The sequence below is a fragment of the Siphateles boraxobius genome, unplaced genomic scaffold (genome assembly GCF_051911475.1).
Source record: "Siphateles boraxobius isolate OS27281-9 unplaced genomic scaffold, OSU_SipBor_1 49, whole genome shotgun sequence".
In the NCBI taxonomy this organism is placed as follows: Eukaryota; Metazoa; Chordata; class Actinopteri; order Cypriniformes; family Leuciscidae; genus Siphateles; species Siphateles boraxobius.
The window spans coordinates 2,979,038-3,002,662 of record NW_027509130.1 but is presented as its reverse complement, the minus strand read 5'-3'; the positions used below and the strand labels follow the sequence as shown (position 1 = coordinate 3,002,662).

Genomic DNA, 23,625 nt, shown 5'->3' with positions numbered 1-23,625 from the left:
AAACTAATGGACCCTGCTAATATGTTATAATAATGATGGAAGGTCATGCGTGATTATTTCTTTATTTCCATCAGTTTCCTGTCTGTTTACTCTGGATCTGAACTCAGTGAATAACTGGCTCCATCTTTCTGAGGGAAACACTGTGATCACTTTCGCTGACACAATTCAGCCGTATCCTGATCATCCAGACAGATTTGATTATTGGGCCGAGGCGTTGTGTGCAGAGAGTGTTACTGGACGCTGTTACTGGGAGGTGGAGTGGAGTGGAGATGGTAGATTAGGAGTGGTTATAGGAGTTACGAATAAGAGCATCAGCAGGAAGGGAAATGGTCCTGAAAGTATAGCTGGGTTTAATGATCAGTCGTGTAGTTTGTACTGCACTCCCACTTTCTGCTCATTCTGTCACAATAACATTGAGATCATCCTACCTGTAGTGACCAGCAGTAGAGTAGGAGTGTATGTGGATCAGAGCGCAGGGATTTTGTCCTTCTACAGCGTCTCAGACAAAATGAGTCTCATTCACAGAGTCCAGGCCACGTTCACCCAGCCGCTCTACGCTGCATTTGGATTAGATAGACTCTCAAGGGTGAAACTGTGTCGCCTGACCAATTAAATAATATGAAGGTTCTACTAATTATTTTGTCATATCCCCTACTGAACCCTTTGCAAATCTGTATTTCTGCATTGACTCCTCAATGGAACAATTTGTTCTTATCTTAACTTAACTTACAATTGTAGACAACCACAATCAGACTGAACTAATGACACAAATTATTATATTTGTAAATGTGTGTGTGTGTGTGTGTGTGTGTGTGTGTGTGTGTGTGTGTGTGTGTGTGTGTGTGTGTGTGTGTGTATGTGTGTGTGTGTGTGTGTGTGTGTGTGTGTGTGTGTGTGTGTGTGTGTGTGTGTGTGTGTGTGTGTGTGTGTGTGTGTGTGTGTGTGTTTGGTGGCGGGGGTGCTAATACAAGGCTATAGACCTTATTGAGAGAAGGGTCACGTCAGGTATAAAAAGCGAGGCTGACAAAGATGGAGCTGCTGTGAAAAGGTCTTTTATTACAGGTTAAAATAACAAATGCACAAAAATATTAAATCAAATGTAAATCAATAATACATTGAGTTTAATTGATAGATATAGAACTCACTTTTAATGTGATAGTTTCATTCTAGATCGACTGTAATACAATATGAGTCTTTATGTTAGTGAATAAATAAATAGATCTGCATTTAATGTTCGTGTTTCATAATGGCCTGGTGGTTGAACGTCTCGGTTACGTGTGTAACCCTCGTTCCCTGAAGGAGGGAACAGAAACACCACGTCGGACTGATCAACGAATAGGAATCTCGCTAGAGAGACCAATTTACTTTGAGTGTAACTAAATGAGCCAATGCACATTGCAATATTTGTATCAGCTGCTCCGCTTCGCAGCGCAAGTATATAAAGAGCAGCAGGTGCATCGCATCTTCAGGTTTTCGCTGAGGAGCCAAGAGATGGAGCAGTGCTGTCAATCACTGCTGTTCCGCATGACCCTACTCAGTGAGACAATTGGATAACACTGGGAAAGCGTGCCCTTTCCACTGGAAGTGTCCAGATTCCAACCCACAGAGAGTTATGTGGAGATTACATATGGATGAACCCGTAGGGCCGTACTAAATATGGAATGACTCTGGGGTTACTCCAGCCTCATCAAAGGGGGGCTCCCCTAAGTAAAAGACACTGGCTTCCGTTTATGAGCTATACCGTGGATAAATACACATGGGATCCCCTCGGTCACTACACATGGGCACATAGCATAGTACTGGTTCAACAGATTCAACAGACGTAGGCCTGGCTCCAGATGCTCCGTCACGTCCGACTGCCGGGTTGATGGAGGAACTCAACAGGTTTTGCTCTGGATAATATAAGCGCAACAGTTTAGGGTGCAGCAAGCCGACATTGAGCCGGGGCCTCTCTGTGTTCTCACACGTTTGAGGTGAGAACACAGGAGGTTACCGGCTCAACACATAGGCTATAGAATCTAGCAAACTTGTTGGGTGTCACCGAGCTTGCAGCTCTACAGATATCTGTCAGTGAGGCATACTGTGCCAGCGCCCAGGATGATGCAATTCTCCAAGTAGAGTGAGCTCGCAACCGGAGTGGGCAAGGCACGCCTTGTGCTTGGTATGCCAAGGCGATGGCATCGACTATCCAGTGGGCCATTCTCTGGCGGAAATAGCCTATCTCTTCTGCTGACCTCCATTACAGACAAAGAGCTGTGCTGAGGTCCTAAAGTTTTGTGTTCGGTCCACGTAGGGACGCAGAGTGTGGACAGGACAGAGCAAAGCCAGGGCTGGGTCTGCCTCCTCCAGGGGCAGCGCTTGCAGGTTCACCACCTGGTGCCTGAAGGGAGTGGTGGGAACCTTGGGCACATAGCTAGGCCGGGGTTTCAATACCACGTGGGCGTCATCCGGCCTGAACTCTAGGCACAACTCGTCGACTAAAAAAGCTTGCAGACCCCCTACCCTCTTAAAGGGGTAATGTCTTCATAGACAAGACTTTTAACTCTGCTGACTGCAAAGGCACGAACGAGGCATTCTGAAGTGCTCTGAGCACCAGAGACAAATCTCAAGAGGGTATGGTCTCATTTTAACCTTCTTGCTCTCTTGAGGAACCTGATGATCAGGTCGTGCTTTCCAACCGACTTGCCTCTTATTGGGTCGTGTTATGCAGATATCGTGGCACCATAAACTTTCAGGGTGGAGGGAGACAGCCTTCGCTCCAACCCATGCTGCAGGAAGGAATGCATAGTACTGATCGGGCCTCCGGTCTGTTGCTGTTCGAAGCTCTTGTAGGACTTCTGGGTCATGATAACCCTCATGCAGTTCCTTGAGCCCTTTGGTTTAATGGACCTGCAAGTATGACACATTGTGTAATGTGGAGGCGGCTTCCCCACAGGCCTGGTAAACCTTGCCACAGTTAGACCAGACGAGTGCTTACATGCCCCGAAGGGAAGACATGGGTCACCCCACCAGGTAGAGTTAGGGCACAGTTGCATGAGATCTACGTGTACCCCTTCTGATAGCCAGGGAGGGTGCCAGATTGGGGAATAGACGGGGGGACTCCACCTCTCTTGAGGTCATCTCGATCGTAACTCCAAGATGATCATCTTCCCGCAGTGGGTGTATGACTCATTCACGAAAGCCACCTCAGCGTGCTTAGTGCCCAGACACGCGAGGCAGCGATCGTGACCAGGGCTGGACTGGTAATCTGGCATACCGGGCAAATGCCCGGTGGGCCGACGTGCTTTTTGGGCCGATACATCTCATATTTTTATTTTTATTTTTATTTATTTTTTACGGCCCATAAAACTCGTACATCGGCAGCCCATTCGTTTTGTTTTGTTGAATTGACGGCGCTGGGTTAGTGCCGATATAATGCATTGGTCAAAAATAAAAATAATATTTTTTTCCAATGACACACCGGCCCATGAAACACGTAGATCAGCGGCCCATTGGTTGTTTTCTTGATTGACACTGGGCTGGCCCAATCACATCTTGAAACATCTCCCCCTTTGTGCTTTGAGTGAGCGTGCAGTGTCAAGTGTACTGTGTATCTGTCTATAGTCTGAGAGATGGAGAAGAAACTCAAGGAATGTGCAGAGAAATAGCGTGAAAAATAGATATAGGCCCTTCAAGCAGACGCTGTAAAATGTGTCAAAGTATATGTGTTTTCTGCAGCAGCAGGACCTTCATCAGCTCCAGTGGCTGATGAGGAGGATAGTGAGGAGGATCAGGAGAGAGATGAGAAAGTGTAGAGTCTGTGGTAAGCAGAACTACTTTTTAAAACACTTTGGCTATGAGTGTAGGAACCCATTACCTAGTTACGCATTATTTCCACATCTGCATTGTTGACGATTTCAGCAATTTACTTGAAGTTTAATGAGACGCGTTTGTATCCATGTTTTCCGCCAAAATAAAAGCTTGATGCAGTTTCCGTCAAAATAAAAGATCATGTGCTTATCTCTTTCAAGTTTATAAATTAGTACAAAACTAATTATGAAAGTTTTCTTTATTTTTCAGTGCATTTGTTTTACAATATATGGCTATTAGGCTACTGTCTTGAGATTAATTATAACTATTATTATGTAGTAGTGTAATATAGTAAATATAGTTTTATACTAAAAGAGTTTTTTTTTTCTGTGTTTAATTTGCACACTAAAAATGGGTTGGAGCTTTTAATTTTTAACTCTCAAAGTGCACCAGATTGATGAATTTAACATTAAAATGCACACAATTTTCTTAGGGGGGGCATGCCCCCAAACCCCCCTAGAGGGACAGAGGTCCACCCACCACAGTTTTACCAAAGATCCTGTGGGAAACACTGGTATTGCTATGCCAGTCTAGCTCATAGCTTGTTTTTTGATGCATCGCTGCAGAGTGTAGTTCAATTGTATTAATAAATTACAATTTTGTACTTATTTCATCTGTTAACTCTCACTCGTTCCTACTCACTCATTACATGCCATTAGTGGTTTTAATGAATAGGAGTTGAACATATTCAAGGGCGTGCAAAGATGGGTGGTGTTTATGATCATATGTAGTGGGCCAGTCTGTGCCAAAATGCCAGGGCCGATTTTCTGTCCCAGTCCAGCCCTGATCGTGACCATCCGTCGGCGGATTTGGTTGTGATTTCATCAGAACGAATAGTCGCCATGATTTCAAAAACATTCCAGCCTCGGACTACCTCTTATTTAACATAAACAAACTAAATAAATACTCTTCTGGTTAACTGGATTTGTTGGTAAGTTTCTTTGATGAATGCTTTATCTTAAAAATAGAGTTAAGGTTGTTTTCAAGCACAAGTTTAAACCTTAAACACTTTACTTATTTTGTCGATCAGCTTCCATCTTTTGTCAGTCAAGTCAAATGCATTATATTTGTGATGATAAAATAAAGAGTATATACTCACTGTATGTTAACCTGCTTGTGAACTCTGAACCCATTTCATTTAATGCTTCTGAGCAAATTTGATTAACTGTATGGGCCTATAACCAGTCTTTGGTCATGTTTGTACCCGGCCCTCTATGTGTTTTATATGGTTTTGTTGTGTCCTGTGTAAAAAAATAATAATGTCAGCCCTAATTGAGAACTAGCATTAGCACACATTATAGCCAATGCTTGCAAGCTCTGAACTATGTTGTTTGATGCAAAGAATACACTGCAAAACAATTAGTAAATTTTTACTTAAATGTGATTTGGATTTATGTCTGAATATCTTAAATCTAATTACCTGCATTCTAAAATAATAATGAATAAAGCAAAAGAAAACCAAGACTGACTTCTTGTCTTTACTACAGCTCAGATTTCCAGCTTCATTATCAGAAGGCGCTATCAGATATGCATTAAACACAATGGATTTCCTTTATTCCTTATCCAATGCACGCCTCTTCACTCTCTCTTGGAACCGTCAAAGAAATGCGGGTACACGCCTCTTTTAAAAGTTAACGGTCAGAGGTATTTTTTTATTGATATTAACTGAATAAAATGATGGGTGGAACAAAAAAAGTGTTAATATGTCTGTTAATATATTAAAAAAGGAGAGATGCTGCTTCAAATGAGGTAATAAATGAACTTGCTTCGAAGCTAGCACAACTGCGATTAGAATTTAAAAAAATAAAAATCATAGAGAAAGACTTGCTTTTTTGTACAATGTCCTTTTTTGTATGTTATTTTAACTTATTTTTAGCCTTCAAATCCTGAGTTACAGTACATTTCTTTATTATTATTGAAGAAAACACACGAAGCAGATGGGTGATGTTTCAAGACATGTTAGTTTATTATAAAGAATTACATGGAACTCATTAAAAGCAAATGTCTGTGTTTTGAAACTGTATAGTGTGTGTTTTCAGCTCTCAGATGTGAGTTTCTGCAGGGTGGATTTCAGGCGGTCTCGAGAACTGCTGCACACCTCCAGCGATTTATTCTGCCTGCATGTTGATCAAACACACAAACAAAGAGAAGATTCACTCATCACATACTATACAGAACATTACATTCATAAACATTTGTTAGTTGAGTTACCTGGCCAAAAAAGCATTGAGGACAGTGATGTGATCTCTGGGGAAATAACTCTGTTTTACTGCATGTTCCAAACACTGTAGGTGACCTGGGACCACCTTCACCGCCTTTAACTTATCCTCACTCTACGGAGAAAGACAGAGAAATACTGAACATCAAAAAATGCTTTCCACCATCAGCTCGATTGGTTCTAGACATGGTGACCAATGAAACCAGGTGCATTTCTAATAGGACAGGGGTTTTCAAACTGGGGTTCTACATGAAAATGTAAGCATTTATATTGAGAAAGGGGGTTGTTTGCAATAGGTTCGTCTTATTTGAGGGTCCTTGGCATCGAAAAGCTTGAAACCCCTGTATTAGAACATGGTTTGGTACAATTGTAAAAGCCCGAACTAGTATAGAAATATATGGACTAGTATATAGAAATGCACGATTCAGTGACAGTAACAGTTTTAAAATGTCAAAGTCAACAAAAAATGGCATTCATAACTTATTTTAGTTACGTGATATGACATATTTCCAAGAGAAAGGGTATTCATCTAGAAAAAACTATACATGTAAAATCTGTGCGCAAACTAGCTCATTTTTAGCTACCAGTCTGAACGCGCTGAATGATTTTACCTTCAACAGTCCAAGCATCACCAGTAACGAGGACACAAAACTCAAACCCTGGAAAGACGGTGTAAAGAAGGCTTTACTAAGCAGTGCATCTGAAACACACAGACACACAAGAATCAGTGAAACGTCACTCTCAGATCATTCAACAACCATGTGACGGATGTTCACGTCATCTCACCGATACTCTCCAGCACGGCTGATTTCACCTCTGCATCATCTTCCTTAAACACAGAGGAGATTTTCAGGAACGCTTCAGCCATCTTACCAACATCCAACATGTCCACCTGAAAAAAACACGCAAGCGCTCAGCACTAGGCCTGTTGTGATTACTACCAGTTTCTCTATTTGCACCTTAAATTCAGATCACATTGAAATTTAAATGAGGGAGGTTTAAATATTTGTATTACTGTACATTGCTTTGCTTTTCCACTGGTTTTCTCTATGCAAAAACATTCTAGATAGACGTCTTTAACCTTTGTGCTCACATCTCAAGTTTTTGTGCATGCGCACCACATTTTGAAAATGCCGTGCCAAGTTGAAATAATCTCAAGACCTTGCGTTTTTCAATTACAAAGCTTTGGGTCTCATGTTTTAAGAGCTGTAACATGTTCAGCATGAACAGCCTCTAAGATAATACTAGAAATGACCTGAAAAACACAATTTATGCGTCTCTGCTTTATGCAAGTATACGTATATTTTTAGTGTGTTCAATGTAAATGCGACCTGCTGCTGGATGAGGGAGCTTCTCCTTTCACCGAGTCGCAGTAGTTTGTCTGGAGACGGAAAACTCAGGAAAGACGAGACGTCTGGAGTACGAGGTGCTGAAGGTGGCGTTGAGAACTACACAAACATCCACAGATACACATTTATTCCTCTTCTTGTGTTTTGATCTTTTTTTAAAGTTGAATTCTACTTCAAACTGGAAGCCTTGAAGCCTCAAACCTGATTTAATTCACTCTTTTCTTCCTCGCCTTCTCCCTCCTCCTCTTCTTCTTCCTCCTCCTCCTCCTCCTCCAGGTCTTCATCGTCATCATCGTCATCGTCCTCATCTTCATCTTCCTCAGGTTCTCCCTCGTCATCACTGTGTGTGTGTGTGTGTGTGTGTGTGTGTGTGTGTGTGTGTGTGTGTGTGTGTGTGTGTGTGTGTGTGCAAGTGGGGTGAAAGAAAGTAATTACAGAGTCTTTACAATTCATTGTCTTCCATTCAAATGCATATGAACACAGAAGACCGCAAACGAAAGCTCATGCAAATCAGGTAAAGGTATTGTTTCACATAAAGAGAATTTGGGAGGCAAATGTGTTTTGTAAGATTGACTTTGTTAAGTGTGTGTTTGATACCTCAGAGAGCCCAGTTTGTCCGCCATGTTCATGCTTTCCATCACCTCTCTAAGAGCGTCACATCCTTCCTCGCCCAGACTGTTTCCTAAAAACAAAAGCATTTATGAGTTTTACCGCAGTCTAATTTTTAATGACGCAAACATTTGTCGCTCATGTAGTCATCTAACCAGTGTCATCACTGAGATACTATTACATTTTTTGTAATATTTTAAATGTTTTGTTTTATTACATTTTCCGGTTTTAATTTTGTTTTGCAAACTATTGTTTATTCTTTTTTATATTTTATGTAATATGTCAATATAGTTTTTAGTAATTTTATTTCACCTTTATTTGTAGTTATTTTAGTATTTTTATATTTTTCATTTTAATAATTTTTTTCCATTACTAAAAAAAAAAAAAATACTACAAAAATCATAGGCATTTACTACACACACACACACACACACACACACACACACACACACACACACACACACACACACACACACACACACACACACACACACACACACACACACACACACACACACACACATATACACACACATATACACACATAATGAAAAGAAAAATATATATATATTTTTTTTTATTGTGTGTATATATATATGTATATGTATATATATATTTTTTTTTTTTATACACCTATATGATTTTTAGTCATTTAGGCCACGTCCACACGAAGTCGGTGCGTTCCCTATCCGATCTTTTTTTCCTCGTTCTAAAAAAAAATTCCGTAAACACGGCATCAAGAAATATCTGCGTACACACGAAACCACTGAAACCAACTGAAAACGGTGTAGTATACATGCCAGACCAGTACGAGACGATGTAATTCGACTTGCGCATAAACCTTGCGTGCTGTATACAATAATATACAGTAATATTAGGCACAGTAGCTTCTTTTCTTTTCTTTTCTTTTTTACCAAGAACTTTATTGAACAATATGAAAAACTATAAATGGTACAAAATAGGGATGAGTCACGATAGTCGATTAGATAGCAGACGCATAAAGCTTGCCACAAAGAACCGGCAAATAGCCTAATCATTATGAATGTGTCAAATATAGCAAGGAGAAATTATAATTGTTTATTAATAAACTAGTGTTTTGTGTGACGATGCTGACTCGCCACCTTCGCAGTATTGTGAAGGTGCTTATAGAGAGAAATGCACACTTCATATGGATTATTAGAGTTGTCTGCTTCTTTTCGTTTTGAATTGTTTTGTTTAAAAGTAGACATTTCAAGCTTAGATATATTTCTGAGTTTCTGTTCATTTATGAGACAAGCTCCAGTTCTCGTGCGATGCAAGTTATATCGCGTTGGCGCCTCCATGTCCTGATTATAGGCTATTGTCTGCTATATTTCCAGGCAATTTGTTAATGAAACATTGATTAAAATTAAGAAACAATTTATACAAAAGAAAACTTAATGAAGTGGTCAAAATGATGTCTCGATATTGCGCATCTTACTCACGCTGTTCACTTTTCATATAGGGCCTATTCAACATATATGAAATGGAAAAAAAAACATTAAAACATAAATATGAAACTAACTTTTCTTTAATGGCTACAACATATAGGCCTACAGTACAGAGAAATTTAATGTCGGAGCGAACGGCGTGTAACTGGTGAGCATGAGGGGCAGAGGTGCGTTTTTTGAATAATGATCAAATAATTCCCAGCGATCGTCGAATATTATGTTTGCTTGACATGCCCATCTCTACAAAATACGAAAAGTCTTAATCAGACAAAATACAAGCATCATAGCATAAGAACGAAATATAAATAAATAAAATAAAAATGCATTAAAGTAGGCCTAAATAATAAATAAATAAATAAATAAAAGAGGCTCAGTAGCTTCTGAAGCATGAACTCAAGCAAGTAGTCGCAGTTGTTGTTGCTGTTATGGCTACTGATTTAGCGTGTCTGACTAGTCGACACGTGGGGTGATGACATCATCGTTTCACAAAATATACGGATTGGCCGTACACACGAAATCGCAAGGGCGTCGTTTTCAGATTTATCCACTTTGGGACCCGGTTTCAAAAAATAGCGGTTTCACTCTCCCAAAACGCCGGATCCGTGTGGACGAAACGCCAATACGATAAAAAATGTATACGTATACAGCGAAACGCGTCTTCGTGTGGACGGGCCCTTATATTCACTTTCAGCACTATTAATTTTTATATCATTTTTAGTATTAGTTATTTTAGTTAAACAAATTGAAAATGAGAAATGTTTCTTTTGAAACTAGCTGAAATAATAATAAAAAATATATATATATATATATATTTTTAAGTAACAAAAAGTTTTTGTTAAATTATATCCGTGCATCTAAAGGCTGCTTTATCACAGCAAATCACTGTTAGTGTGTATCAACACATTTAGGAGTGTATTATGTATTATGTGATATGTACAAATACACAACTGAGACAGCTGACAGATAATTAAATCTTAAATGTCAAAAAGCGGTTTATAACCTGTTCACCTTTGGTTTGAGAGCACAAACTTGATTAAACCAGAGCATCTTTACTGATCACATACTGTTCAGATATTTGCAGAGAAATCCTGATGATGCGGTGATGTTTTTCTGTGTAAGTGTGTTGTGTGTGTGTTTGTACCATTCAGGTCGAGTTTTTCCAGCTGATCTTTGAGTTGGACGGATCGGGCCACATCCAGAGCAGCTTCCTCTGTGATTTCACCGAAAGACAGATTCAGCTCCTGGTGAGAATGAAACGAGCATATTTATTTATTTAGCTTTCATCATTTCTTCATTTTGAAAGCTTTATAACATATAATTACAATTGGTCATAATGATCTGTCAGTACCTTGAGTATCGGCAGTCCTTCTCTCAGAGTCTCTGCTATGGCACTGGCTCCTTCAGACCGAACAAGACAGTCACCAAAATTGATCACTTGCACATTTCGCAGACGTTTCAGTGCCTACGAACACACACACACACACACACACACACACACACACACACACACACACACACACACACACACACACACACACACACACACACACACACACACACACACACACACACACACACACACACACACACACACACACACACACCTTTGAAAACCATTGCTTTTTCATGCACTTGTCAAAACATCCAAAATGCACTTGTAAGTGTTTTGTTGATTTTAGCGTCTGTAGATTTCAATTACAATGCATATCTTTAAAGAGTTTTTCCAGCACTTCAGCAGCTCTTACACACACCAAACTTTACAGTTTTATTCCGATCTATATTATGAAGGTTTTTACTGAGGGATTTGTTCATATATCATTTACACTGATTTATATAACATTTTAATCCTAAAAACATGATGAAAATTTTTTTTTTCTGTCTGTCGACTACATTTTCTGATTTATGAAGTAAAAAAAAGAGATATCCAAAATCCCCTCAGTAAAAACATTTAACTCTTAATTGTCAACAAAATGAATCAAACATTGTAAACCTGGCTTTATCCAATGTTCAAATTTATCTTCTGGAAATGTATGCAAATTTTGCATTCTTAATTAGAAAATGCTTCATTTGCTAATTTAAACAACATTTCAAAAATCTTAAATAGAAAACAATTGTCTTAATGTACTGTGATTAATTAACTGAGGATGTACAGTGATATATATTAAAGTTACTAAAGTTGTATTAAAGTTTTTGACCTGTGTTGTCAATACATCCACACAAATATTTAGCTGTTGATGCCATCCAACTCTTTCGCAATTTTGATTTTTCATCTAAAGCACAATAAGTGTTTTCCAGTGTACCTCTGCCATAGCGATCGCTCCTTTCTTGGTGAAAGTGTTGTCGTTGAGGTTGAGCACTCGCAGCTGTGGGTTGTGCTGCATAGCTGTGGCTAAAGCCGTGACTCCTGGGTGATTGATGCCATTCTGGGGCATGTGCACTTCCTCCAGACTGCCAATCAACTGAGAAGATAAAGCATTCGCCAATGAGCCAATCAGGGGTGTGTTTTCCATACAACAAAGTAACTCGCTGCTTCACAACAGTAGTACGATGCATCGTTGAAGAAATCAACTAGCTAGTCACGACTGTTTCCCGAAACCATATTGTCGCAAAATGGTCGTTCACTCAGGTGTTGGAGTAATAACTAAAAGATCGAATTAACGCTTGATGTTTTGCTATAAATTACAGACATGTCATCTGAGGACTATTTCTCATTTTTCTCAGTTATTTTATTTCCAGATTCAATCATAGGCTCGTTCTTGCGCACTAGAGCGCGTTCACACATGCGCAGTCTTCAAAAACTGTGCTTTAAATCTCTTGACAAACTAAAAGACATAAATGACATTTGTATGTATTCTAAATAAAATATATTATACTGAATGTCAGCTTGCTTATTTTGCTCAAGATAAGGATTTATTGAGTCCACATGTCATGCAAAGAAACAACTCTTCTTCTAACCACAGGTCGAGAGCTGTCGTTTCAAACACACAACTTTGCAATGCTGTTTGCGAATGTTTGTTGGAACGATGGCTTGGGGAAACACCGACTCATTGAACTGGTGATAATGACGGAGCTTGCAACTATAGTTGGCTAACAATGCTTTTGAGAAACATTGGACAAGATGACACCAGCTGACTTAAAGGTAGATTTTAAAACAAACCCCAAATATACGAAAATCAAGAAAATGATTGATATTGTAGCAGAGATTTCGTTCTCGTGTCCTTCAGCACCTGAAAGGCCTGCGCCAGCGCTGTGGCTCCATCATTCTCCAGTCTGTTCCTGCCCGCTATGAACACCTTCAGTTGTAATGGGGCGCCGAGCGAACTCGACTCCTTATGACACGCCGTCAGGGCCGCCGCCAGGATCTACAGAAGTCGAAACACCACATTACCAGAGAGGAAAAAGTGCCAATATAATTAGGGGTGGGTATCGCTTGAATTTTAACGATTTCAATTATGGTTCTCAATTCCTCCAATTTTACCGTTGGAAATTACAACCATTTCCAAAGGTAAAAAACAAAAACCTTAGATATCATTCACATTTAATCTTAATTGTAGCTAAATATCATGAACAACATGATCATGAATATCATGATCAACAGGCTAAAGAACACTTACACAATGAACATTTGCCTGTGCCATAGAAACACAACTAGTCTAACTAATATAAATTTCAAGCATTATTAAAGACAAGTAAACACTCAGTAATTAAAAAAGAACAAAAAAAATTGCAATTGCAACAAATAGATACAACTGAACAGAGGGACGATTGGAATAAACAGTGTTTTAAGATTTTCAAATACAGAAACTGTAACCAAATGTAAAATAACTGCACTTTATAAATAAAATATTCATTACAAATATAGTTACAAAAGTTATTCAGTCAAGAACGAGTACATTTTCTCTTGTGATATTATAGAGACTGAAGGTGCTGTCACTTTAAGAGTTGCCCAATATACAGGTGCTGGTCACATAATTAGAATATCATCAAAAAGTTGATTTATTTCAGTAATTCCATTCAAAAAGTGAAATTTGGATATTATATTAATTCATTACACACAGACTGATATATTTCAAATGTTTATTTCATTTAATTGTGATGATTAAAACTGACAACTGATGAAAATCCCAAATTCAGTATCTCCGAAAATTAGAATATTACTTAAGACCAATAAAATAAAATAAAAATAAAAGGATTTTAGAAATGTATTTTTAATGAATGAATATAATATCCAAATTTTCCTTTTTGAACGGAATTATAAATCAACTTTTTGATGATATTCTAATTATATGACCAGCACCTGTAGTTACTACTAATGCAACACATAAAAAAATGTGAGTCGTCTTGCGCTTGACTAGTTTAAAATCCCATCAAAATCCCATTTTCTGTGAGCACACTTTGGATATGTTTGCAGCACAAAAAACAGGACGCGAGTCGTCTCACACTTGAATTGTTTGAAGTCATATTGAAAAGCTCACAAAGGAATTGATAGGAATCAAAATATTAATTTTATAACAAGTATCCGATTCCTGACCTCAAGTATTCGATTCCCAACCCTAAATATAATAGAGCGCAACAGTTAAGTCCACTTTTTTAGAATCTTTGGTTTCTGAACTATTTTCCCATACATTTGGGAATGATTTGCTTGTCGTGAATCTCTGATTGTTGGATATTACTCTGCAGAAATATGTAGTTTTTTCACCAGGAACTCTGCTGTTAAAATTAATATTTTAAAATTAGTTTAAAGCAACTAACATCGATTAACAACCTCATAGCTCACATTATGTCTGTCTTAAACAGTTATAAGTTATCGTTCAAAATCAATGGAGTTTTTCCTGTTACATCATCATAAACCCCGCCCACCTTTCCTCCTCCGATGCCCATCCCACAGTTGTTCAGGCGCAGTTCCTGCAGCGTGTGACAGGCGGCGCTCTTGAGCAGCTTCTCGATGCCTTTCACGCCATCGGGTCCGAAGGCGTTATCGCTCAGATCCAGAACCTTCAGACGAGCTCCAGCCGTGATTAACGCGTCACCCAGAGAAACCTGCAGAAAATCAGCTTACTATCGTTAAACACTCTGTTCTAGTCACGACACTGCTGCGAGTAACGCATTACAAGTAACTCGAGTTACCTAATCAGATTACTTTTACAAGTAATTAGTAAAGTAATGCATTACTTTTAAATTTACCACAAAAAATCTGAGGTACTTTTTCAAATAAGTAATGCAAGTTACTTTGTTTTCCATTTATTGACTGATACCTATTCTGTTTCTGAAAAATTGGGAGTGCGGTGCACTTGTTAAACATGATGGTTATTGTAGTCCTATTTATGCACAAAAACAGATTCAGTATTCCTAGAAATGAATAAAAACAGTGAAATGCAAACTCAGAATATTCTGAAAACCTGCAATAATTAAATCAGTTAAATAACACAATTTAATATATTTATGTATTTAATCTCACTTTATTAACCAATGTCTTTAATAATGACCTTTGATGATCCAATTTAACCATACGAATAAGCAAAAATTACTTTAGTTAAACCACATTTTTTTTTTCTTCTCATTGCTGAAGATTGTTATTAAATGTATTTTTTGTAAGCAAGCCCAGCCCATGTGAGAAAAAGTAACAAAAAAGTAACGTAACGCATTACTTTCTATAAAAAGTAAAACAATTAGTTACTTTTTAAGTGAGTAATGCAATATTGTAATGCATTAATTTTAAAAGTAACTTTCCCCAACACGGGTCACAAGTACTAGGAGCACATTATAGAGTTCGCAAAGGGTTTCACCAATCAAAGATGATTGTGGTACCATTAAGAAAACTTTGTTAAATCGTCAAATCTTACCAGCGCAGGAGGAATTTCAGGTCGCAGGCGACCGGTAAACATGTCGCTCCAGTGGCAGCACTAACAGAGAGAAAAACAATAATAACAGCGTTATTAATAATAAATTAATAATAATTTTGATAACAGCGGTGATTTCAAGGTACCTGTATGAACCAAAGTTATTAATGATTGTCTTATTACTGGGTATTAATGACCACTCCCATTCCTGGAGATTGGTTGAAAAATTTGAATGTGCATTATATATGGTTTTGACTGGAATTCACATTTATTTTATTGTTGACATTATTGATTTGAATTGATTTAAAAAAAATAAAAAAACAAGAGGGGGAAAGAGGAGTGTGAGATGAGAGAAGAAAGTATGTAAATATCTTTTTTTTTCTCTCTTTCTCTTCTGTTATTCTGTTAATTTTACTATTGATGCTGTGTTATCACATCAGGTACCAGAAACAAGCAAGCGGTCACATGAATGTGAAGATCGCAAATTCTGCAAATCATGTTTTAAATATAAGTGTTATCTTGTAAGGATTCAGGCTTGGAGGAAAGGTTTTCATAAAAATGACAACTTTTGCTCAGACTATATAATTAGGGACTACTCGATGGCTGAAATTAAAAATATAACTTACTGTAAAGGCGGGGCCAATTGACCCTTCGCAAGGAGTTTGATTGACATGCGATCTGACCAATCATAATCCGCCATCCGCCGAATCCGCCATTTTTGTCCGACAAAGAAGTCAGGAAAGTTAGTAGAATAATGTTGGATGATTTTAACTGGAAAAACACAGTGTACTGACGTCTTTCCGCGGTTAAAATAACATTCCTTCTTGTTCATTCATGTTTATTTGATGCTATAAATTAACTAGAAGGAAGAGATAATCGGTTCACGAGCAGCTTTAACTGAGGCTCTACAGCGATCTGTCAGACACATTAAAGAGCCACAAAACGGTAAAAATGACCAAATTTGAAAGTTGAGACTTTGTTTCATATCAAAAGTAACCTGGTCTGTCCTGTCTGTCAGTGCGTTGTCAGTTTACTCTATTTTTCACTGTGTGAATAGTATCTACTCTTTATTTCATAAAATTGTTTTTTTTATATGACGGGAATGGGCTTGAAATTATGACTTAATAAATTGAAATTATGACATATTAAGAATAATTATGAGATAAATTCATAGTTATAACATACTTTTAAGTCATAATTTCAACTTTTCAAGTCATAATTTCAAATTTTTAAGTCATAATTTCAACTTTTTATGCATGATATCCGCATAATTGTGGCGGAAATAGGTTTCATTTATATTTCAGTTAATTGCCAAGGCAACATTTCTAATTTTCGTTTAGCTTATAGACCTGCAACCCACTCTCAGATCGTGATCGACAGTTTTAGGATGGAGTTTAATAAAACTGCAGATCACGCGTGTGGTTTCAGCACCTGCAGGTCGCTCTTCTTCTCCAAGGCTTTGGCGATGGTCTGCGCCGCCTCCACGCCGATGGTGTTTCCCTCCAGCCTGAGGGCACGCAGACCGTCAAACTCCTCGATCTCCTTCACCATCTCCTCCACTGCACACAAAACCACACATTATTCTCTCATAAACACACCAGAAACAGATGTGAGATATTATTAGATGATCATCATCGTCGGCTGATGTGCGTCTGAGCTCACCAGACTGAGCGTTGTCCAGTTTAAGACCCTGTCCTTTATAGCTGAGCTCTCCCTCGTTGACTTGAGCTTTCGCCAACGAGTCGGCGAGATTTGCCACATCATCGGATGCCATCCTGACACCAACTGAAGACCATATATAAACACATACGAGTTTAAAGAGAGAAGTTCATGTGAATCATGATGATACAGTATAACATTAGAACCCACTTTATTTCTATTATTATGCCACGACACTACAGGTACATTTTGGGCTATTTGAGTTATTTGGGCTTTTCATAACATGTTGTTTTAGCTAGTGAAAGGAAAACCTCCAATACACTTTTAAATGTCTATCTATTTACGTCTGTAGATTTCTATTCCAATACCGTTGTTTCCCCCCAACACTTCAACAGCTCTTACACACACCAAACTTTTCAGTTTTATTTCTGTCTATATTCTGAAGGTATTTACTGAGGGCTTTGTTCATATATCATTCAGCTGATTTTATATAATGTTTTATTCCTAAAAATATGGTGAAAGTATTTTTATCTGACTGTTGACAGTATTTTCTGACATATGAAAAGATAATAAGAGATATCCAAAATCCAGTAAAAACGTTTAACTCTAATATGTCAACAAAGTTAAACAAGAATTTTGAACCTGGCTTTATCCAATTGTTCAGATTTATCTTCTGGAAATGTGTGCAAATTAGTGCAGATTTAAATAGATAATCCCTAGTTTGCCCATTTAAACATAACATTTCAGAAAGCTAGTAATACACAAAATTATTGCAATTCTTAATGTAATCAATCAATAAGTCAAAATCTATTAGATTATCGTTTACCATGTTCATCTGTAGTGTATTTCCTTAATTATTTTTTATTGTTAATTAAAGTGCATAGATGAATTCATCCCAAATAAACATATTTTACATGTTAAAATGTTAAATATTCTTAATTGTGTAACCGCTGTTGTTCACCCATAAATTAATGTGGGTATGTTGTCATATGATATGAACATGTATCCAGATTCATACACCATATGATCAACACACAAAACACGTTTTAAGCGAATCAGCCTATTACACCTATACACTCGTTCCCGGCGCAAACTTAGTGTATAAATATTATGTTTGTACTTACAATTGGTGTTTGAAATGATTTCTGGCTGTAGATGTAGGCTGTTTCTTTTTCTCGCAATTCCTTCCTCCCGCTCGCGCTGATGACGCAAATGGTGTAGACGCGCAGGGAGTCATGGGGTTTGTAGTTCTATGTCCCAAATTCGAGAGCCCTTCATTTTTGCGTTTCTTTTTGTCATTTGTTTGAGATTTACTGCCTGTGTTGAGTAAAATTAACACATACCAACGATGTTATAACTGGTTTAGGATTAAAAATATATATAGAATAATTCACAGTGTTGATTTTGTTGCCAGGTTAGCTTTAATATATTAGAAGGAAACGTGTTAAACTGCAGTGTAACATCCGTATGTTTTCCCCCCTACTGTGTCCAGATGTAAGTGTTCAGTGTAGAGATACTGAAATGCTGAGAGGGAATTAATGGTCACTCTAATCTAAAAAATTATCTAAAAACACGTCACGTCACTTACCAACAAACTAACAACAGTTATGTTGGTGTATATGTTAGTAAAGAACAGGTCAGCGTATGCTAGCAGATTTTTGTATATAAAATTATTTAGGCTAGGATTATAATTATTTCTCGATTAAAGTTTGTCAGTGTCCAGAGACCTCCGTTATATCGTAACGTCACTGTTACATGACAAGTGTTACTTTTATCAGCGCTGTTCCGGTTGGACCAATCACAGATGTCGTTGATTCCTGAAAATTGGTTATTTGAATATTACATTATAATGTTTATTAGAGCGTTTTTCCATTTGTATAGTAATTATCAACTCTATAAATTAACATTTTTACAGTTTTTTCGTTCCTATTAATGACAAGTAATAATATCAAAACGTTCAGAGTGAGATTTGAACGCGGATTCGTGCCTCCTGGCGGAACGGTCGCGTGCTTCTCATGGGAAGCGGTTATTAACATTTGTCGAGTTCACAGTGCAGTGTTGTCGACACATGATACATCTGGAAAATGTCTTGAGATTGATCAATTCATAATCTGTCAGTCATTCCTCTAATGTTTTCGATACGAACCACTAACTAGACACTCGCGAAGCTCAGAAGAAAGCGCGTTTGGTCTTGATTTTCTCCAGACACACACAGGTGAGTTTAGTGGAGTCGTCTGGACACTTTTCGAGTGATTGTGTTATGACTGTACTCGGACGTTGTATTTGCTCTTTGGTGGTTGACTTTGTGGGTTATTGGGTTCTCGTTTTTGAATGTTTATTTCTAGCTGCTTCAGTTTCGTTTTTGCAGAAACTGTTGAGGAAGTTCGTTTGGGCGTGTTTCAAATGTCCACTAGTTCTTATAATAATACACTAACTTAGCGGTTTTGGGTAAGGTCTGAGTATGCAGTTTATGTTATAGAATAATATTTTTATACTGTAATAATTTAAAAGTGATGTCACCTCCTTCAGGATTTTAATGGTTGGTGTATAAACCGGTGCATAAACACATAAAGAAATGGTTGTAACTTTATTAGTAAAAAAAATAAAAATTGGTTAACAGCAAGTTCTCTTCCTGTGTGATGCATGGGGAAAAACTAATTTAAAGTTAAGCAAAAATGAACAAACATCTTATAATTTACAGTGAACTCTTTTAAAATGTCTCTTTTTTTGGTAAATTACAGTTTTAAATGGTTCTGTATGTTTACATTTTTTACTGTATTTTTACAGAGTCTTTCAATCACAGCTACCAGTTTTGTTGTAAAAACCAGGATTTTTACATTGCACTTTTACATTGAAGGCATTTGTTTATTTTTGTTGAACAGATGGTAAACGTGAACTTTTACACATGCTTTTGTTTGTTTTTCAGGCTTGTGATGGTCAAACATGAGCGCTGAGCGTCAGAAGCGCAGACAGGAGATCCAGAGAGCGCTGAGCTTCATCAAGTACGACAGACTGATTGTTCTATCCTTTGCTGAATAGGCCAGGAAGACACACATAAGTCTTCATAAGTTCTCACAATCAGGAGAAAGAAGATTCACTGACATGTTTTTGTAAAAATCCTGTATCCTCGAAGCATGTTTCATTAAATTGTGCTTGGTTTAATGCAGTGAAGAAATGTTTTCAACTCTATTCTATCAGCGAACAGTTTTAGTGTTTCTCAACTGGCTGATCGTGGCCCAAAAATTATTTTTCGCTTTGTTTTGATAGTTTAGATTGTATTGGCATCCAATCAAAGTATGTTGGCACCAATTCATGCGTTATCTGGTCAAATTCGACAGATGTCAACATGAGCGGATTGAGTAAAAACAAACCAGTCGAGAAGCACTGATCTACTTTGTCATTCTCCAACATTACTCTTTATCATTTTGCGTGACTGTTTTTATCCGTGTCTACAGATGTTCTCTGCCTTATCCGGATCCTGCAGGCTATGAGGTTGGAGGATATTTTGCACACATATGCTTATCTGAATGAAGACACATTCACAATATTTAACCATAGTATAGCGAAGTAACCTCTCTCAGACATTTAGCATGCTGGTACTGTAGTTATAGCTCAAAACGAATGTTAAAAAAGATTCGTATATGACCATTTGTTTGTTTCTTCTGTCCCTGTTGCAGGGGTTTGTGGTTCAGCTGGTGTGTGATCTCTTAGACGAGGGCAACGCCTCGTTTCGAGAGGGCGAGTGGACTCAGGCACGGGGTCATTTCAGCGAGGGCGTCAATGTTTCTCTGTACGCTCAGGCCGAGGGGCTTCACGTTCCCAACGCCCTGCTGGAGAGTCTGTACATCAACCGCGCGGCCGCACATCAGAACATGGTGAGTATACCTGTGTTTGCAGAGAAAACTGTGAACTTAACTCGTGCACAAAGTTGGAATATTGCATAAAACATTTTACGAATTTGCGTTTCCATCCTGTGTTCAAGAGAACAAAATCGTCACTTCTTGGGAAATTGGTGCAGAATATCTGTGACATAAAATGAAAGTTTCTGCAATCGGGGAAGAAACATTATAAATGAGTTGCGCCTCAGAGCTGCACACGAATTGTAATTAGCGCTGTCATGTTCTCTCGCGTTCAGATTCTGCTGTTTGGTCATGTTTTTTGTGTGTTTTTTTACCTTTATTTTACCAGGAAGTCCCATTGAAATCTAATGATCTCTTTTACAACAGAAACCTGGCCAAGGTAGCAGCCATGCAAACTCTCAATACAAATGTACAACACATATTTAAACAGAAACATTTGACCAAAAAATGACATGTCTTCTTCACCACATTCTTTATGATTGCCTTAAATCATCAATATATTTATATATATATATATAAATATATATATTGAGACTTCTGGGACAAAATCGTCACTTCCAGGAAAATTGGTGCAGAATATCTGTAACAAAAAAGAAAGTTGCTGCAATCGGGGAAGAAACTAAGGCTCTTTTCTTTCTATATTAAAAATGAATTGTGCCTCAGAGCGCACAGATGAAACACAATAAACGCTGTCATGTTCTCTTGCGTTCGGATGCTGGTGTTTGAGAACACAATCTAGTGAGACGCTTCTGGGAGGAAGTTAAACCAATTATTTTGATGACAGACTTTGGCTCAGTTGATGCGATTTCTCCGCTATTATGCTGCCACATTTTTCTGATCACATGATTTGTTGAGGCAAAGGTTTTCCATAGTTTTTGCACGCCGTCTTATGGGAAAAAAAGATTATTCGCCTCAAAGTTGTTTTTACGTGCATTTTTTTAAACATATGCACATTTTGATGTTTTCTTTCAGTGTTTTTTTTTTTTACGCAATATCCCAAAATTTGCATAAAAATAGATGCCAGGGTCTCTAGACTCCGATTTCTGCAGTTTTAGCTGTAAAGTTCCTGTTGGATGTTTTATATTTTTTGTTGCATTTGAAAATATTGATTAATATTGAGTAATGATGAATGATATCACACTATTTAATTTAAAGATAGTAAATAAAACATGCATAACAATTGCAATAAAATGTATATATTGCAAACTTAATAAATAAGAAATAAATCAACATAACAATCAAAATGAAATCTTTAAAACAAGCAATTTATACTTCAGATAGCAACTTGTTGATTCTTGATTTTCACAAATAAAAAATAGTTAAAAACATGGATATAAAGTAAAAGCAAACACTAACCAACAGTGCTCTCAGTAATCTAGTAAATCTGTGTGCTTTGAAGAATATGTTGTATAATTTGCTGTATAATCTAGAAAGCTTCTGTGTTTTGGCCCCAGTTCTCCCAGTTGCCCCTCGCCATGGGAAGAAATGAAAAGCACAGACAAGAGTTCAGTGTTCAAGCTTTTTCAGAGGTGTATTGTTCAGCTAGTGTATAAACTCAATGGCAGGAATACATTAGTGTCAGTAAGTCATGCGCTAGGATGCCAGGAATGTTGAAGGATTCCCGAGGAACCAGGCGAGGATATCTCCAGACATGGATAAGGAGCAGGGATGGCATGATAGCAGCTGTGAAGGTCACAGGTCCTCCTCTAACTCCAGCTTGATCATGTGAACTGACTGAGAGACGAGAGACACTGTGTGAGAACTGGACAGATTTAGCTGGGTTGAGGACTTTTAGATGTGGTCAAAATCCTCCCACTCATCATTAGCGGGAAGTTTGTGCTCCCTTTTAGGGAAGAGGGAAAAAAGTTATATATTGTATATTTAAACAAGTCTTTAAACATGCTGTTAGTTCTTCTCATTCAGTGGAAGAGCGAGACACATCTGATTCATTGGATCTAGTGTTGACATATATTTCACAATAAAATTTTCAAAGACTCTCACAGTAGGTACATTAGTATAACAGGCAATACCGGTATTAATTAATGTACCGACTGTGAGAGTCTTTGTAGTTTACAGCATTGGTTAAGTGGTTACTTGGGCAATTCGGTAAAATTGAATTGTGAAATATAATATATGTCAACACTAGATCCAATTAATCAGATGTCTCGCTCTTCCACTGAATGAGAAGAACAAACAGCATGTTTTAAGACTTGTTTAAAGGTAACTTTTTTCTGTAACAAAATGTAAATAATAAGTCAATACATCATTCCTATTTCCAAAAATGTGTTTTTGTCTTACCCTGATTCACTATGGTAAGTGAATAATTGGCTTTCAATTCAAGTTTAGCTTTGATATCTTGACCTTTTTATATATATTGTGTATTGTTTGTGTATATTATCTCTTCGATTTGGAACCTTTTTTAAGCACTTTGGTCAATTATGGTTGTTTTTAAACGAGCTATATAAATTAAAAATTGAACTGAACTATTATAAGGGTTTATATTTTAGACCTGTCGAGATGGTTTTGACAATGTCCAGGTGGGAGGAGCGTTGATCATCATAACTCGTCGCACATGATCAACGCTCCTCCCACCTGGACATTGTTTACCTTTTCCGGCTACAGCACGGGACTGCAGCGCGAGACTACAGCTTGCCGTCTAAAAGACTATTTAGGTGAGTTGAAACAATGGCTAAGTTGCTAAACGCATCTTGTTCACATGTAGGGTCCCTGTTCATGTTGGACAGACATTTTAATTGCATTTTGTGTCTGTTA

The 23,625-nt window shown here is 37.7% G+C and overlaps 3 protein-coding genes across 4 annotated transcripts in view; 2 read left to right on the top strand and 1 right to left on the bottom strand.

Moving 5' to 3' along the window:
• Positions 1 to 5,311, top strand: part of LOC143711105 (tripartite motif-containing protein 16-like) — a 30,339-nt gene extending 25,028 nt beyond the window's left edge. Inside the window, exon 7 of the mRNA XM_077202433.1 lies at positions 75 to 5,311. Within this exon, the coding sequence (XP_077058548.1) occupies positions 75 to 613 (539 nt within the window). The 3' untranslated portion in view covers positions 614 to 5,311. The remainder of the gene's footprint in view (positions 1 to 74) is intronic.
• Positions 5,312 to 5,791: 480 nt separating this feature from the next.
• rangap1a (RAN GTPase activating protein 1a) lies at positions 5,792 to 18,429 on the bottom strand. The gene is made up of 16 exons (XM_077202432.1): positions 18,118 to 18,429; positions 16,997 to 17,119; positions 16,766 to 16,893; positions 15,338 to 15,397; positions 14,355 to 14,534; positions 12,722 to 12,856; positions 11,795 to 11,953; positions 10,843 to 10,956; positions 10,636 to 10,735; positions 8,014 to 8,098; positions 7,618 to 7,756; positions 7,399 to 7,515; positions 6,854 to 6,959; positions 6,679 to 6,767; positions 6,061 to 6,182; positions 5,792 to 5,966 (listed from the first exon to the last, which is right to left on the bottom strand). Exons 2-16 carry the CDS (start codon positions 17,106 to 17,108, stop codon positions 5,885 to 5,887), a joined length of 1,728 nt encoding a protein of 575 aa, XP_077058547.1. The 5' UTR covers positions 17,109 to 17,119; positions 18,118 to 18,429; the 3' UTR covers positions 5,792 to 5,884.
• A 540-nt stretch (positions 18,430 to 18,969) lies between these two features.
• The window catches only part of zc3h7ba (zinc finger CCCH-type containing 7Ba), a 35,090-nt gene continuing 30,434 nt past the window's right edge, over positions 18,970 to 23,625 (top strand). For both annotated transcript variants that reach the window (XM_077202371.1, XM_077202370.1), the window contains exons 1-4: positions 18,970 to 19,208; positions 19,920 to 19,995; positions 20,449 to 20,485; positions 20,671 to 20,868. In XM_077202371.1, coding sequence (XP_077058486.1) covers positions 19,937 to 19,995; positions 20,449 to 20,485; positions 20,671 to 20,868 — 294 coding nt within the window. In that variant the 5' untranslated portion in view covers positions 18,970 to 19,208; positions 19,920 to 19,936. The remainder of the gene's footprint in view (positions 19,209 to 19,919; positions 19,996 to 20,448; positions 20,486 to 20,670; positions 20,869 to 23,625) is intronic.

Bases quoted from the DNA above. Each gene is read 5' to 3' on its own strand.
- rangap1a (XM_077202432.1), bottom strand. From the start codon at position 17,108: ATGGCATCCGATGATGTGGCAAATCTCGCCGACTCGTTGGCGAAAGCT. The intron at 10,736-10,842 runs GTACTGACAGAT...CATTCTCACCAG, and splicing joins AAGGACTGCCGATACTCAAG to GAGCTGAATCTGTCTTTCGG. The intron at 6,183-6,678 runs GTAAAATCATTC...CTTTCTCCGTAG, and splicing joins TGATGCTTGGACTGTTGAAG to AGTGAGGATAAGTTAAAGGC.